The sequence below is a fragment of the Capra hircus genome, chromosome 5, assembly GCF_001704415.2.
Source record: "Capra hircus breed San Clemente chromosome 5, ASM170441v1, whole genome shotgun sequence".
Taxonomy (NCBI): Eukaryota; Metazoa; Chordata; class Mammalia; order Artiodactyla; family Bovidae; genus Capra; species Capra hircus.
The window spans coordinates 64,156,793-64,173,469 of record NC_030812.1 but is presented as its reverse complement, the minus strand read 5'-3'; the positions used below and the strand labels follow the sequence as shown (position 1 = coordinate 64,173,469).

Below are 16,677 nucleotides of genomic sequence, written 5' to 3'. Positions count from 1 at the left end.
GGCTCAGAGCACTTGTAAGGAGAGGGGCACATGTTGTGGAGATCTACAGAGGGGATCTTTGAGTCTTTGGCTGAGAAGTGACCTGTGCCTAGTGGGAAAAAACTACTAATGAAGGCCAGGGAAAGAACCACATTCCCACCAGGCACAGCAGAAAGACCTTGTAATACTTGTGGCACTGGGTAGAGTTCTCAGAAGTATAATGCTTTAGCAGTGGGGATAAATTAGCCTTAGACTAAAGGTTTCTCTGGTAGCCTTAACAGATGTAAAATCCAGCCTCAAAAGGATCTGACTGATTCCAGGTAACTTACCTATAGCCAAGACAAAGTACATCTTAAAGGAAAACCCCATCAAACCTAGTACCCCTGAATATAAAATTCACAATGTTTGGCATCCAATTAAAAAATTACTAGTCACTCAAAGAAGCAGAAAAATAACTAGGAGTAAAATCAATCAAAACAATCAGACCCAGGAATGACAGAGAGTGAAATCTGCACAAGAGGACATTGGAAGTTCTGATAAATATGCCTCATATGTTCAAGAAGGTAGAAGAAAAGCATGATAGACTCCAGTGAAATTTCTAGAATGAAAAGCACAATATTTCAAATGTAAAATATACTATATGAGATTAACAACATTTTAGATATTGCAGAAGAAAATATCAGTGAATTTACAGACTATTAGAGGAAAATATCCAATATTGTGCATAGAAAGAAAAAAGGCTAAAAATAATTGAACTGGGCCTCAGTAACCTGTGGGATGTATGTAGTTACAGTTTCAGGAGAAAAGAGAAAGGGTTGGACATGGAAAATACAAGAAAAAATAATGGCTGGAAATGTCCACATTTGATAAAGCCTATAAACTCACATATCCACAAAGCTCAGCAAACCCCAAGCAGAATAAGTATTTTTTTAAAGAACTCACCGAGGCACATCATAATCAAATCACTGAAGACCAGTGATGAAGAGAAAATCATTTAAGAAGCCAGAAGAAAAAGACACATTACATACAGAAGCACAGATTAAAATCACAGAGCAGAGTCAGTGAACTTGAAGGTAGGTCAGTAGAAATGATGCAATTTCAACAAAAGAGAGAAAAAGGATTTTATTTATTTATTTTGAGAAAAAGGATTTTAAAACAAATGTTCTTTTCTTTCAGCACTTTAAAAATGTATTCTGCTTCCTCAGGGACCCATGTGATGAAAGCAATGGCCAACCCAGAATTCTGCCTCAGAAATGAAGTATAGCAAAAGTGTTGAGACCTAGGGTTTCAAAGTTAGATCTGTGTTTGAGTTCTCGGCTCTGTTATTTAATAGCCAAGTGACCCTGGGCAAGTCATTTAAACTTTCTAAACTTTGGTTATCTCATTTGTAAGATACAAATAAAACCTGTAGTTGTACACAATGAAAAAATTCTTAAGATAGTTCTTTACACACACCAGGCATGTAATAAGTGCTCAAAGAAGTTTGAAGTGAAGTGAAGTTGCTCAGTCGTGTCCGACTCTTTTCGACCCCATGGACTGTAGCCTATAAGCCTCCTCTGTCCACGGAATTTTCCAGGCAAGAGGACTGGAGTGGGATGTCATTACCTTCTCCAGGAGATCTTAGTTTAGCTATTGTCATTAAACGTTCTAAAATGATATTTGACATATCAATGTGGGTATGGCTTATGTGGCAATTCTGCAAATAACCAATCAACTTGCTACCTCATTCCTCAATCTTTCAAAGTAAAGAAAAGTTTACTTTGAACTTTAACAAACATTTCATCATTTGTTAATATTAGATTTCCAGTATTAATAGCTACACTGCTGTTGTTGTTTAGTCACTAAGCCGTGTCCAACTCTTTTGCCACCCCATGGAAGGTAGCCCGCCAGGTTCCTCTGCCCGTGGGATTCTCCAGGCAAGAATACTGGCATGGGTTGCCATGCCCTTCTCCAGGGGATCTTTCCAATCCAGGAATCGAATCCATGTCTCTTGCATCTTCTGCACTGGCAGGTGGATTCTTTACCACAGTGCCACCTGGGAAGCTCCTTTCCACTGAATCCTTTTCCCCCTAAATGACAGAAAGTAAATCATCTACTTGAGGATGTTCCAATTCTCCCTTCTTATACAGAACCTTCTTATATGGAAAATTTGGAGCTTCTCAAGAAGCAACTCCCAAAGGTCCACATTAAAAAGCTCCTGATTCTATCTTCTGATCTAACAGACAAGTCTAAAGGTCAAGGTGTTAACAGAAATCCATGCCAAAATAAATTTGGCTACTCGTGGATACCACGGTTGGGGGTGGACTCTGCCCCTTATTTGGAGAAAGGAAATGAAAACTGGCTCACTGGCCTAACATGACTTCACTAGGATATCAATGGAGTTAAGATTTAGAGTTTAAATAGGGAAAGAGGGGCAGGGGAATTTCAACAGGAAAGACAGAGAGGAGGGCTAAGCAGGAATGAAAGTAGAGGCCTGAAAGTGAAAGGTTTATTCATGAGTCCATGACCAGCTCATGTTTCTGGAACAGATATCCACAGGTCATTACAAGAGAGACTGGAAAGGTAGTAATGTTATCTTAAACAGTACAACAAAGGACTTTCAAAAATGCATTATCTTGTTTGAAACAGCAATCCACAGAGACAAGGCAGCTATTATGTTCTTTTTATTACAGATAAAAGTGAAACTTAGGGAGGGGTGATAAAGTTCCATCAAGAAGAATTAGACTGGATCCAGGAAGCAAACCCTAGTTTTATGACCTGGCCCATGAGATGAGATCTATCACATTTACTGCCCTGCAGGCTACACAGACTAGGTGCAGCTTCCCACCTGGATTCTTACCTATTCTTTCAAACCTGCTGAGAAGCACTTTCCTGCCCCCACAAATACAATTTCAAGTTCAGTGAACCAGAGCAGTGGGAAATTGGCTGCAAGGTGAGAGAAGACTTCCTTCCTTTTAAACCCACGAAGGCACACTAGTCCACTAGCTGCCAGTTCATTCCCTTTCCAGTCTTCCCAAGGCTGCAGGGGCTGGACCTATCTTTTCTATTCCCTGCAGTCATCACCTCCATTTCCACCTGGGAGCTATGAAATAGTTTGCAGATTATGTTATCTCTGCAAAACAGGCCCCAGGCGGGAGATCCTCTTGCCAGGAACAGTGGGCCTCTTCCTTCCAGGAGTCTGCTTTAAATGTGGGTCACTCCAGAAAGTTCTCCAGGTGGACGCACGATTTCCAGAGCCATCCCAACTCAATTCCAGTTTAAAAAAAAAAAAACTTATTTTCAAAATTTTCAAACGTAAACCCAGGAAAATCAGGGCATGGATTTCAAATTATAAAGTCATAAGCAATATGTTAATATCAGAATACTTCTATAGAAGGAGGCTACTACAAAAAGTGGAACTTCTCCAGATCAGATGAGCTCCTTAACATTTAAAGTTTTAAATTATATTATCTTTATAATATCTACTGTATCTGGGAATTCCCTGATGGTTCAGTTAAGACTCCATGCTTCCACTGCAGGGGCCATGGGTTTGATCCTTGGTCAGGAAACTAAGATCCCACAAGCCATGTGGTGTGGCCAGAAGAAAAAAAATATCTACTGTATTTTTTCAGATCAGAACTGTATAATACATCATAGAAATCTTTCCAAGTCAAGCATAAAGATCTATTCCATTTGCTTACATGACTGCATGGTATTCAATGATGTGGGTAAATCACAATTTTAAATAATACCGACTTCCCTGGTGGCTCAGGTGGTAAAGCGTCTGTCTACAAAGCTGGAGACCCGGGTTCGATCCCTGGGTCGGGAAAATCCCCTAGAGAAGGGAATGGCAACCCACTCCAGTACTCTTGCCTGGAAAATCCCATGGACAGAGGAGCCTGGTAGGCTGCAGTCCATGGGGTCGCTACGAGTCGGATACGACTGAGTGACTTCACTCAATCTCAATCTTACTAACAATGAATCTTACATGACTGTATGGAAGATTATAAGTTTATTCTAGAAAATAAAATAATTACTAAGAAATAATTATAAGTTCATGTCATTAAAAAAACACTAATAAATTTAAATTGCTTGTCAGTTACATCACTAAAAAAGAACTATATAAAACTTAAGTATTTGGGAAATTTTACTTTTTCTAGCTACTTGAATCAAAGGATTAGAGAAATCAGGGATTTGAACTAGAACATGTGGCAACTATTTTGTTCAAAATAACTCTGGATCAGAGAACACTCATATATAGATCAATTATTTATTCCGGGTATCGTACTCCTTTTTATTTGTGTGTTTGAATGAGTACACACACCAGGAAAAGGAAAAAGAGACTTAGAAAGTGATCAGTGAACACATTTCGGCACACTGGACAAATTTAACTTATAGCTCAGACCCTAGAATACTGGATTTTGGAGGAACACATTCTTAGGTTTTTCTGTAAATGAAAAGGCTAACCTAGGTAGTCTCCAAGACCCCATCTTTAGTATGAGAATAGAATCCTCTCCAGAGTAGGAGGTGTGTTCTCTGGTTTTAAAACCTGCTATATATACCATGGGAACCATATAACTAGATAATTAAAATCAACTGATGATTAAGTAACAGGTTACCTCATAACTATTCAGTAAAATGGTTGCCAAATTTAAGAATACATGTCTTGGGGCTTTTGTGCAGACTGGATAGGCGTATATACTCTGTACTCCACCTGCAAATGATCCTTGAATGAGCTACTTTACCTCTCAGCGCTTCAGCTTCCCTTTACGAAAAATGGGAATAATCACTGTTCTCAGCTCATTGTGAGAATTAAATGAATTATTACATGTCAAGTGCTTAGAAAAGTGCCTGGCATATGGGAAGAGCTCAGTAAATTTTAGTTATTATTATTTCTGATACTATATAAGATACTTTTTGAGTGATTCTTAGGTAAACTTTTCATTTTAATACTTATGTCTTTAATCTATTTTAACAATAATAATTAAAAAACTAGCTAGCATAGCTATCAAACCTACAAGTGTACAGCTATTAAGGCTTTGAGTCTAAGTTTTTAAGGAGTAGATTTAAAGTTTATGTGAAGAAAAACAGTATAGGTAATACACAAAAGCAAAAATGTTCCCAAATTAAAATTTAGGAAATACTGAAACTATACATATTTCCTTATATGAATTTTCACACTTAAAAAGTCCTCTTTGCTTTAAATGGCCTTGGGTGTAAGTTGATACAGATTGAAAAGATATTACATAACCAGTAACCACTGGGTCAGCTCGTAATGGAGAGACTTCAATTATCCAAACATCAGTTGACTTCTCTCTCCACAAAAAATAAAAACTGCATTTAGACAAAGATCAGGCATGTGTGAAAAACTGTAATGCTGGTACAGCGTTAGAAGGTGGACTTTGTACCCAGTTGGGTGAATCTAGTGATTTTTTAAAATATAATTAAATTTATTTATTTTTAATTGAAAGAGAATTGCTTTATAATATTGTGTTGGTTTCTGCCAAACATCCACGTGAATCAGCCACAGGTATACCTGAGTCTAGTGATTTTTGAGAGAAAACTCACGGAATTTTAATAGACTGCTAATTTGACTGCTCTAACCTGTATTATGTGCCTGTGACACAGCTGAGCCTGTGACCAGAGGCACTTCGTTGTTTACAGAGGGAGGGTTCCCACTGGAACCGAGGCTGGGGAGGCTCCAGAGGCTTGGTGGACAGGGAGCCAAGAGTCCCTCTCCATCCCTCCCAGCAGGAAGGCCCTGGCAGCTCACTGGTTTACCCCAACCTGTGGCCTCAGCTCAGGGCAGGGGCCAGTGCTTGAGAGGAGCACACCCACCTTCATAAAACGAGGCAGGTTACCAGCTGGGGGTGGAAACCAGGCAGGACACAAACACCCCACAGCGTTCAACCAACTCCAGGGCCAGAGGGGCTTTCTCAGGACTTCAGAAATCTGTACTTGAAAGACAGCATTCCTTCTTTTAAGCTTAGTGTAAGCAGTTGTATTCTTTTTAAAAGCCTCTTGGAGCATTTACTAGAATTCTTGTTGACAATGCCAGCCTCTCCCTAGGCAAAGGGAAACAGGCAGGGAGGGGAGCGAAGAGAACACCTGGACAGATCTACCGTCACCATCAACTCCTTTGGGTACCTTCACACCTGTTTCGCTCTGTAACTTCACAGAACCCAGGTGGTTGGAGCTTCTGCCCAGGTCAAACCCACCAGGAGCAGGATTTAAAGCTCCTTCCGTATTCACAAGGCCATGTTTTATCCACCCTTGAACCAGAATTCTAAAGGGGAAACAGTCTTTTCCTTGGGAATCAAGTACAGGAAAGCCACAGGCATGAGAGCTACTTCTACATCACCGGCAGAAGCTCCTTCTGGACAGCACGGGATTAGAGTGAGGCCAGCAAGGCACAGTGGCTGCAGAAGCGAAGGAGGCATTTTCGACTCTCAGGGTCGTCTGTGCCTGCCTGCCTCACTCTACTCCCTGCCCTGCTTCTAGAACTTTCACCTCCTGCGAGGTAGCCTGTTTTAGTACGAGAGGCCACTCTCTCACAAGAGTCCTGCCTTCATAAATGACGCTTCATAAGGTACTGAACTGGAAAGAAATATTCTAGATTTCAAAGAAACCAAACCTGTAACAGAATTTGACTAGGTTATCGCCTTTTCTTATTATTCCTCCAACAAATAATTCTTTATAGTCCAAAGGCCACTTGAATCTGAATTATTTAGACAGGGAACAAACCATTTAAGGTTATAAATATCTCCTCAGATACACTTGCTTTCAATTCATATCATAAAGGAAAGAAATTATTCAAGGCCCTTTGACCCAGCCCTATGCTGGGCACCAATCTGCTATAAACACACTCTTAATAGCAGTCACATGGATTTATATACAGATAGCAAGAGGGCAGAGCAAAAACATTTACTCAAGAAAGCCAAAAAGGGAATGGAGCCACAGTTTATGCCAGTCAAAAATAAGCATAGGAGTGTTTTGTGGTAGAGGATGCTACGAAGCTAGAGCCCGAAGAACCAGACTCGAATCACCAAATTTTCTCAGCGAGAGGGGACGCAATTCAGTTCTTGTTTTCTGTTTGCCCTGACTCTTGCATACTCATGTCAAAACTCCCTGGACCAATTTGATAAGCATTTAATCTGAAACAAGCTAAAACTGAATATGGATGGAAAAACATAACCTCCCAAGATTATAAATTGCTATTTCCTGCACGCAGTCAAAAGTTTAGCAAATATTTACCAAGCGTCTACTTTACACAAGGCACTGTGCTGTGGAGAATGTTCAAATAAATGGGCAATTGCTGTCTGAAGTTAAAATATGGTAGACTGTCCTACTCAATAAGGACATATATAACCAAACATCACATCACACACATAACCAAAATAAAATGGAGAAGTTCCACAGGAGAGCTACAAAGACCTGTAGCAGAAGTATAGTTTCCCAGTTTGGAATCCTGGACTCAGTTTAAAGAGGTTAATTTATTTCCCTTTAGTTTCCTCATCTATAAAATGAGGATAATAATAGTACCTTTTCATAAAGTTGTGGAGAGGATTAAATGAGATAATAGACAAAAGCAGTTTAAATGAATGCCTAGCACATAAGAGTGTGCGAGTGAGTGCTAAGTTCCTTCAGTCATGCCGATTCTGTGCAGCACTCTGGGCTGCAGCCTACATGGTTCCTCTGTCCATGGGATTTTCCAGGCAAGAATAATGGAGTGGGTTGCCAGGCCCTCCTTCAGGGGAATCTTCCCGACAGGGATCGAACCCATGTCTCTTACATCTCCTGCATTGGCAGGCAGGTGTAAGAGACTAGCACCATCTGGGAAGCCCCGAGTACGTGAGTAATTCCCTGTCAATGTTAGTTAAAAAGTGAAGTCACTCAGTCATGTCCGACTCTTTGCAACCCTCATGGACTGTATCCTGCCAGGCTCCTCTCTGTCCATGGGATTTTCCAAGCAAGAGTCCTGGAGTGGGTTGCCATTTCCTTCTCCAGAATGTTAGTTATCATTGCTATTATTATGGAAGTTCATAGGATTAAGTAGTTGATTTGACTTCAGAGAAGGAAGAAAAATTTCCTAAGGAGATAGTGTTAGGAATGGACACTGAGAGATGAAGTGGGATAGGAGAAAGAAAGATGAAGGAGAAAAGAGAGGGACAAGAAGGAAAGAAATCTTAAAAAAAAATTGTTTTTGGCTGCACTGCGTGGCATGTGGGATCTTAATTTCTCAACCAGGATTGAACCCCTCTCTCCAGCCCCAGCCTGCATTAGAAGCATGGAGTCTTAACCACTGGCCTGCCAGGAGAAGTCCCAAGAAATACCCTTGATATAGGAACATGCAACAATGAATATGAAAGCATATTATACACCTGATATGCATTACATAAAACACAGGTATTTTTCCTGCAGATCACCCAGAAAGGAGAGAAGTGCAGATGAGACAGTGGTGATATGTGGTAAAAAGAATCGGGCTTGGTAGTCAGGCCTTCTTAGAGCTGAACCTTGTCAGATCCTGTCTCTGTGGCCTGTGAACTGCGACGCTCCTTTTGTGGTCTTGCTGAGCTATTATCAGATAGGCAGCGTGACTCCTGTAATGGTGTTTCTCCTCACTGCTACAGCCACTTAGAAGCATGTGTAGGATCTAATTACACTTCAGAAATACTTCTCAGTTTCATCTTGTTTTTTCAAACTTTACTTCCTGCTTTTGGGTCATTCTGATTTCTTTTTTTTTAAGTCCCTCAGATCCTCCCTGTCTGCCACCTTTTTCCTTTTTTCCTTTTTTTTTGAATGAACGAGGCATAGCCTAAAAATTAATTTAACCTGTTCCATCAGGCCCCACCCCCTGTCATCCCTGAACAGAATCTCCTGGACTTTTCTGCCTGTCCTGCTCTTTGGAAGTGCTCAACAGATGGTTATTAAATTAATATTGAAGAGTTCGTGATTTAACTGGCAAATAGAAACATTCAAATGTTGTTAGCCAAACCAAGGCCCAATAAAAGCTAAACTTTATTATAAGTTTGCAGGACATTTTTCTAACAGTAATATTTTTAACAGGTTGAACAAATTCTAATTTTCAACATTTATCTGCATGTAATATATCATTTAGTCCTCAGTGCATTCTTGTGAAATTGGTTTGGCAAGTATTATTTCTATTTTACATGAGGAAAGCAGGCCTATGTTGTCTGTCATTCCATGGTGTGGCAAAGCCACATCAGAACCAGGCCTTCCCTTCTGGCCCAGTGCACCTTCCATTCTGGCACCCTGCCTCTGGGGAATTTTGCAAACAGGCTTCCACTCACACTTTTTAAACAACATGTAAATGAACTGACAATGGGAACGCCTGCCGAAAAATCAAATATTAATATAACTAACATATCCATCAATCTATGTTTAAAATATAGGCTTCATCAAATACTTAAAAAAAAAAAAGGATCCATGTATGGAGGGCACTGTATTCCTATCCAACCTCAAGTCAAATTAGTTCTCCACAGGACCTATACTCCCTGGAGAAGGAAATGGCAACCACTCCAGTATTCTTGCCTGGAGAATCCCATGGACAGAGGAGCCTGGGCAGGCTGCAGTCTATGGGGTCGCAAGAGTCGGAGACGACTTAGCCACTAAACCAACCAACGAACCAACCAACGAACCATATACTCAAATATGATTATAAACGGAATCTCTCTGTGCAGGGCAAAGAAAAGAAAGCAATGTCACAGAAAGTGCAATGTAGTCTTTATTCCAGGTATTCTAAAAAGCCATAGATGGGAGTGGACCCCTCTGCCTCCTCCCCTCATCACACTCAGTCCAAGTGACGCTTCTGATTAACAGGTGTCAAAAGCCCACCTTATTTACTCTTATTTCTGACACAGGTTAAATATGGTTAATAAAAGCCATTGGCTTTTACGACCCCTGGGTCATGATGATAAGCATTTACACCTTGCTAATACTTTTGCTTTCCACGAATTAGTCAAGGAAGAAAGAGGAAGTAGTTAATCTCTTAAAAGTAACTTATCTTTGATCAGCGCTATCAGTAATTACAGGATCACTAGCACAACCTTTGAGAAACAGACGGTTAAGTACAAAAGTGTCCAAAGGGCATTTAGGGCTTGGCCAACCCAACCACAAGCCCTAAGGCCAGGAGGGAGGGACCTGGGGGTGTTCAGTGACCGGTGTGCAAAGTCACCGACTGCTTGTCCACCCCCACCCCCAACTTGGCGCAGAAGGAGGCGGCGGCCAGACAGGCAGGCCCCTCGCTCACAGTGGCCGAGACAGCCCGTCCGCCGCCCCGGGGATGGACGGGACTGGACAGTGACCTTGAGAGCCCCTCCGCCGTTCGGAGGAGGCTCGGGGTACACGCGGGACTGGGTAGCGGCGTGATAGCCTCCAGGCAGAGCGGAGAAGGCTCGCGGCGGCCGCGGCGCGGGGGCAGAGGCGGTGTCCACCCCTCCGCGGTCCCGGGCGGCTCTGCCGCGTGCGCGGGTTGGGGAGGTGGGGCGCTCCGGGAGCCTCCAGGGCTGCACCTGCGCCGGGGCTCGGCTCAAGGTGGGCAGCAGTTGGGGGCCCGCGGGCGACGGGCGGTCGGCGGGCCCTACCTCCTCGGTGACCGTGGGGCAGTAGGAGATGAGCACGAGCGTGGTGAGCATGTTGATGGCGAGGCCCAGGAGGGTGATGGAGTTGGGGGCCATCCACAGCGGGATCCACTGGAGCAGCCACGTCCAGTAGAGCTGCAGCGGCGGCTCGAGCAGCGAGACGCCCGCCGCGGTGTAGCGGTGCTCCTCCAGCCGCCGCAGCTGCGCCGCGCTCAGCGGCTCGGTCAGCGCCTTCAGCCAGCGCGGCGCCGGCCTGGCCCCGGCGCCCGCCGCCATGGCCGCCTGCGGGCCCCGCCGCTGGGAGCGAGCGCCGCCCGCGCGGGGCTCCAGGGCGGGGACAGGTGGAAGGAGGGGCTCGCGGGCCCGGGCCTGCGCCGGCCGGGTGGGACTCGCCGGTCCGGCCCGCGGCCGAGGTCGAGGTCAGGCCGGGCCGCCCCTGGTCCGGGGGCCCCCGCCCCTACAGCCGCCGGCCGCAGGGGGCGGGGCCTGACGGGGTGCGCGGGGAGGGGGCGGGGCCGCCTCGTGAGGGGTCCGGCCGGCGCGACCGGTCCGCCCAGGCCTCCGGGTCACCTTTTGGGACTCCACCGACCGTCACTTTTTAATTGGCGCACAAAGGGTCCAGACTACCCCAAGATCCCGATGCACCTGCCTCTAAGGTCCGATTCTTCTCCCGGGACCGCTGGTGACGCTCCCGGGAGGGAAGTCTCGCCCGCGGGACAGTTAGTAGCGGTTCCTCTAACTCTTACGGTGTGCATAGCTCGGCTCTCCTCTTTGGTGAACGCCCTGGTCTTCAGCCACACTGAAGGACGCCGCTGCCTGCAGACCTGGGGTCGGCGGGGTACTGTGTGAGAACATGATTTTTGCCCATCTTGGGTCACCGGTTTGAAGGCCCCATCCGTTGGCCCATAGAGAGGTCCTGTTTGATAAACGTACGGCGATAGGATAGGTCTTCCTTCCAACCCCCAGGACTGGGGGCCCTGGCCGTGTAATTAGCTCTAGAGAACCCTCACTTTCCGGTTCAAGGGTCAAGGTTCAAGGTTCAGATTCCAAGGTATGGGCACTACAAATCAGGATTTAGAAACACCGTCTAACAAGGGGACTGAATGGTTAGAACTCAAATGCCTGTTTTTCAGAGCAGCCCATACGGATAACCATGTTGTTGTTGTTTTTACACACACCGTTCCCCCCAAAGACAACGATCCAGGTGGTACGTTCCTTCCACTGCCCACCACACAATGGGAGTTCACCAGCCCCTTACCTCACAATGCACTCTTTAGACCCAGGGACAGCCTATCATAAACATATCATTTTGCACAACCAGCGACAAGCCTGTCACTTGTCTTTTCTCCACCTCAGAGTTCGTGTCAGTAGGCACTTCTCTAAGTGAGCTAACTCAGAAGCTGCTTAGTGACAGTCGTGTTGGGCAGTGGTTATCAGCGGGTAGGACAGATGCCACCACAACACCTTGCAGATGGGCTAACAAACTACTACCCAGCCCACCACCTGTTCCCATACAGCTTATAAACTACGGTTGGTTTTTAGACTTTAAAAAATTAAAAAAAGAATTTTTTTCTGTGATGCAAAATAACATGAAATTCATATTTCAGTGCCACTAATAAAGCCATGTTTATGCCTTACATACTATTTATGACTGCTTTCATGCTCCAAGGGCAAATTTTAGTGGTTGTGACAGACACCATATAACCTGAAAAAACTACAATATTGACCGTCTAGCATTTTACTGAAAAAAGTTTGGCAATCCCTTCTTTAGAGGAATAGGAGGGTGTCTGTAGACCAAACCATGCATGGAATATCCATTTCCTAGTCTCATGTGAAAAATGATACAAATGCAGGAAAGGAATCAGAATGATAGAGATTCATTCTTAACTCTGTTGGGGTTTTTGTACAGTAAACTTGGAGATATCTGTCTTTTAACTTGGCAGGGTCACAAGTGAGTCAAGGAAAAATCCTTTTTCAGTTTAATAAATTTAACTATGTTACAGATAATTTTAACTATAGATCAAAAAACATCATAGCGAGAATGAAAGGGCAAGCTGGGAAAAGGTATTTCCCTTGAATAAAATCCAGATTGAATAGTACCCAGATCATATAAGGACTTTCCGGGTGGTCCAGTGGTTGGGACTCTGTGCCTTCAACGCAGGGGGCTCAAGTTTGATCCCTGGTCATGGAACTAAGAGCCCACATGCTGTGCAGTGCAGCCAAAAGCTATTTTAAAAAATAAACACATTTCCTATACCCCAAAGTTCTTTCTTAAAAAAAAAATTATCTTACTAAATTTACTAAAATCAATGATGGATTCTCTTGGCATGAAGACTTTGGTAAAGTCCAACCTCCCTAGCTTGGCATTTGAAAGCCCAGTCTTCCTTTCCCAGTCTTATTTCCCGAGTGTCTCTTCCCTCACTCCTCTCCCTAATCTGATGTTCCAGCTTCATGGATGCATTAGTTATTCCCAAGTACACCCAGCACTTCCTCATGCCCCACTTGGCTTCCTGGGCTTGGAGAGTACCCTCCAGCTCTCATCACCCCCACAACATTGCTCATTGGTCAAGGTTCAGCTTAAATTCTGCCTTCTCTGAAAGGCCTCTCATATTCTTCCAGTTTGATCTCTCCTGCTTCTACACAGAGTCCCTTATACCTCGTAATCCAGTCTGCCTTGAGGCACTTGTTTATGTACTGATCTCCTTCTTGTCCAGCTCGGAGTACAAGGATTGTATCCCTGCACTGAGGGTGTTCCTCAGTCCTTGGTACTGAGTAGATACCTATACATTTAAAACTTTTTGTTTTGAAATAATAGAGTCGCAGAAAGTTGCAAAAATAGTACAGAGAGATTCCTTGTACTCTTAAGCCAGCCTTTCCCAGTAGTAATGTCTTACATTATCCTCAGTACAAGAGACATCCATAAGTTTTTATTTGGTGGTTTATCTTGGTTTAACTACCAGTTCTTTTTGTGTAACTTGCAATCATATTTCAAATCTTCTTCCTCAGCATCTAGATCAACTTTTCACAAAATGTTCTAGTCTCATGTAGCCAGATTAAGTGTAAAATAACTGCTTCAAAAAGCCCCTAAATTTCATTGGTTTGGAAAGGCACGTGTTGCAATAAAAAAATCACCTGGCTAGATTTTCAGTGTAGCAGAATTTTATCTTTCAGGGAGTCAAGCTTTGTGTGTTTAAGTTTAGAGCTTTGGACCCACAGGCTGGAGTATTTATGAAGATTAGTATAGTTCTGTGGTGTAAATCCTTGCCTTTTCTCATTTACGTGGTCTGGTTTAATTTGTTTTTATAGTTCTGTACTTTGTGACTCTAAAGTCCAACTTATAGAACCATGGCGCCTTACAAAATACATGAGTGGACATAAAGTGTCCAATAATTGACAAAAACATTTGCTCTCTTCTCTAGAAATGCTTAATTTCTGGATCAAGATCAGAAAAGCAAATTTCACAATAGAATCCCTGAGATGTTGTAATTGTGTTTTTTATCTGATATTTCGAAAGCAATTTATGGTTGGAAACTGATTTTCCTCAGAGACACAGTTCTTAGCGGTCTGTCCTATTTATATCCTTTAACTGTTTTTTATTTATGATTGTTTTCTGAGTTCTCATCCCACTGCTTTAAAATGTTTTCCATGGTATGATCTGAGGAGCATTGGAGGGAATCTCCTTCCTCAAAAATTCCTTCTTCAGCAATTTGTGGTAAAGCCCCACAATGAGTTATTCTTATCTTTGGATTGGGGCTTTTAGGATAAGCAGGTAGGTCAGATTTCCATGTCAGGTTAGGTCGTTATCAGAAACACCTTAGGAACGACGCTTTTATCAGAAAGTTTTTCCTCTGAGACAGCTGAGAGGGAATGACTACACACAAAGAGCCATGAAAGGAACTTGGGGGAGACAGCTGGAGCTGCCCGCCCCTGCACGGACGAGCACAGGAAGCACCTGGAGAGCCTGTGATGAGGCAGGGGACTGCTGCTGCTGCTGCTGCTAAGTCACTTCAGTCGTGTCCAACTCTGTGCGACCCCATAGATGGCAGCCCACCAGGCTCCCCCGTCCCTGGGATTCTCCAGGCAAGAACACTGGAGTGGGTTGCCATTTCCTTCTCCAATGCGTGAAAGTGAAAAGTCAAAGTGAAGTCGCTCAGTCGTATCCAACTCTTAGCGACCCCTTGGACTGCAGTCTACCAGGCTCCTCCATCCATGGGATTTTCCGGGCAAGAGTACTGGAGTGGGGCGCCATTGCCTTCTCCGGATGAGGCAGGTTCTAAGTTAGCAAATCTGGAGAGACAGTGCAGGGAAGGTTTTCAATCCTAACGAGCTCCCAGGTGATGCTGATGCTGCAGGAGCAGAATGCGGAGAAACAGGGCTGTGGACAATTAAAGGATGAGAAAGACGAGGTTGGCTAACTTAATTTTGGTTAAACGGTGCTTTCCAGGACAGAGAAGGGATATACAGATAGATTAAATTTTTCTATTTTATATTGCATATGTGTATTAAGGGCTTCCCTTGTGGTCCAGGTGGTAAAGAATCTGCCTGCAATGCAGGAGACCTGGGTTCAGTCCCTGGGTCAGGTAGATTCCCCGGAGAAGAAAATGGCAACCCACTCCAGTATTCTTGCCTGGAGAATTCCATCGACAAAGGAGTCCGGCACACTACAGTCCATGGGGTTGCTAAGAGATGGTTACAACTGAGCGACTAATACGCATGTGTATTACATGGATTAAATAATACCATCTACAGTGGAATTGAGATCTATTTTTTTGGTCATTGTTTCATTTGTTTTGTTTTTTTGTGGCATGCAGGATCTTATTTGCCCTACCAGAGATCGAACCCATGCCCTCTGCAGTGGAAATGCGGAGTCCTAACCACTGGACCACCCCGGAGAGTCCCAGTTGTTCATTGTTGATGAGGTTTTCCGTTATACTGTGCTTTCCAGACTGGGATACATTTAGCTCCCTGACACTATGACTGGAATGACATCCATTTGAAGATCTGGGAAGAAAAAGTAGTTTTCTGTTTAATAAATGCATATATCATGGAGAAGAAGGTAACATGGATAAACTTTAACAAATAAGCAAGTGAGGGTTGTGGCAGTGGCTTCAGGCTGGGCTCTCACATCCTGTCCACCATTTTCCTTTTTTCTGCCAAGAGGAGGGCTGTTGAGTCGGACAGTGCCAGTGCGAAGAGCCCATGCCTGAGATAATCCCAGTGAAGCACAGAAACAGGTGCTCTTTTCTTTCTGTCGTTGATTTTCTCATTTCCGTTTCCTCTTTCCTTAGTTCCTTGCCTGGTGTGGTTGTTTCTGGCTTCATTTCTGTCTCGTTGCTCTTGACTGCCCTTCCCTCTGTACAGATAATAATGTGTTCGTCTGGGCTCCTTTCCTCCCTCCTACTTGACAGTAATCCTGGGTCTTGGCCTTCGATGAGCCCATCCTAGCCTCACCCTCCTGGTCTGTCCATCACTGTTGCTTAACTTCTTCAGGGAGTGGAGTTACTAAAGACTGTGGGTCAGAGTCCATGCTGGCCACTATGAAGACGTGACATTTATGGAAAGATTCATACAACAACTTGTCTCACTAATGAACTCTTGGTTCTACTGCAAGACAATGTTCCGTGAACCCTAACTGTGAGCTATTATAGTTAGCTCTTTGCAACCTTATGGACTATAGCCCACCAGGCTCCTCTGTCCATGGGATTCTCCAGGCAAGACTATTGGAGTGGGTTGCCATGCCGTCCTCCAGGGGATCTTCCTGACCCAGGGATCAAACCCACGTCTCTTACATCTCCTGCATTGGCAGGCAGGTTCTTTACCACTAGCACCACCTGGGAAGCCATGAACTATTAAGAAGCCATAAGCTATTAAGTACATAAAAATAACCCCACATAGAGAGGCTCTGCCCCTTCTTGGCAACCTCCACCATTACCCCACCTGCCTCCAACTCAGCGGTATTGCCCCACACAGGAATGAGAACTGAATTTTCAGTGACCCCCCAGTGGACATGCAGGAATGAGGCTAGGATGATCACCCCAGGGGCACTTTATCCCATATCCTGCAGGGGATACATTATTTGGCTCTCTAGTGCTTGGAATTTTCCAAATGACCACAAGAC

The 16,677-nt window shown here is 44.0% G+C and overlaps 1 protein-coding gene across 4 annotated transcripts in view; it reads right to left on the bottom strand.

The window, feature by feature from the left end:
- The window catches only part of CHPT1 (choline phosphotransferase 1), a 28,331-nt gene extending 17,304 nt beyond the window's left edge, over positions 1-11,027 (bottom strand). For all 4 annotated transcript variants that reach the window (XR_001918078.1, XM_018048172.1, XM_018048173.1 and 1 more), the window contains exon 1: positions 10,563-11,027. Coding sequence is in view for 3 of the 4 variants with exons in the window: in XM_018048172.1 (XP_017903661.1) it covers positions 10,563-10,835 (273 nt within the window). In the remaining variant the exon portion in view is untranslated. The remainder of the gene's footprint in view (positions 1-10,562) is intronic.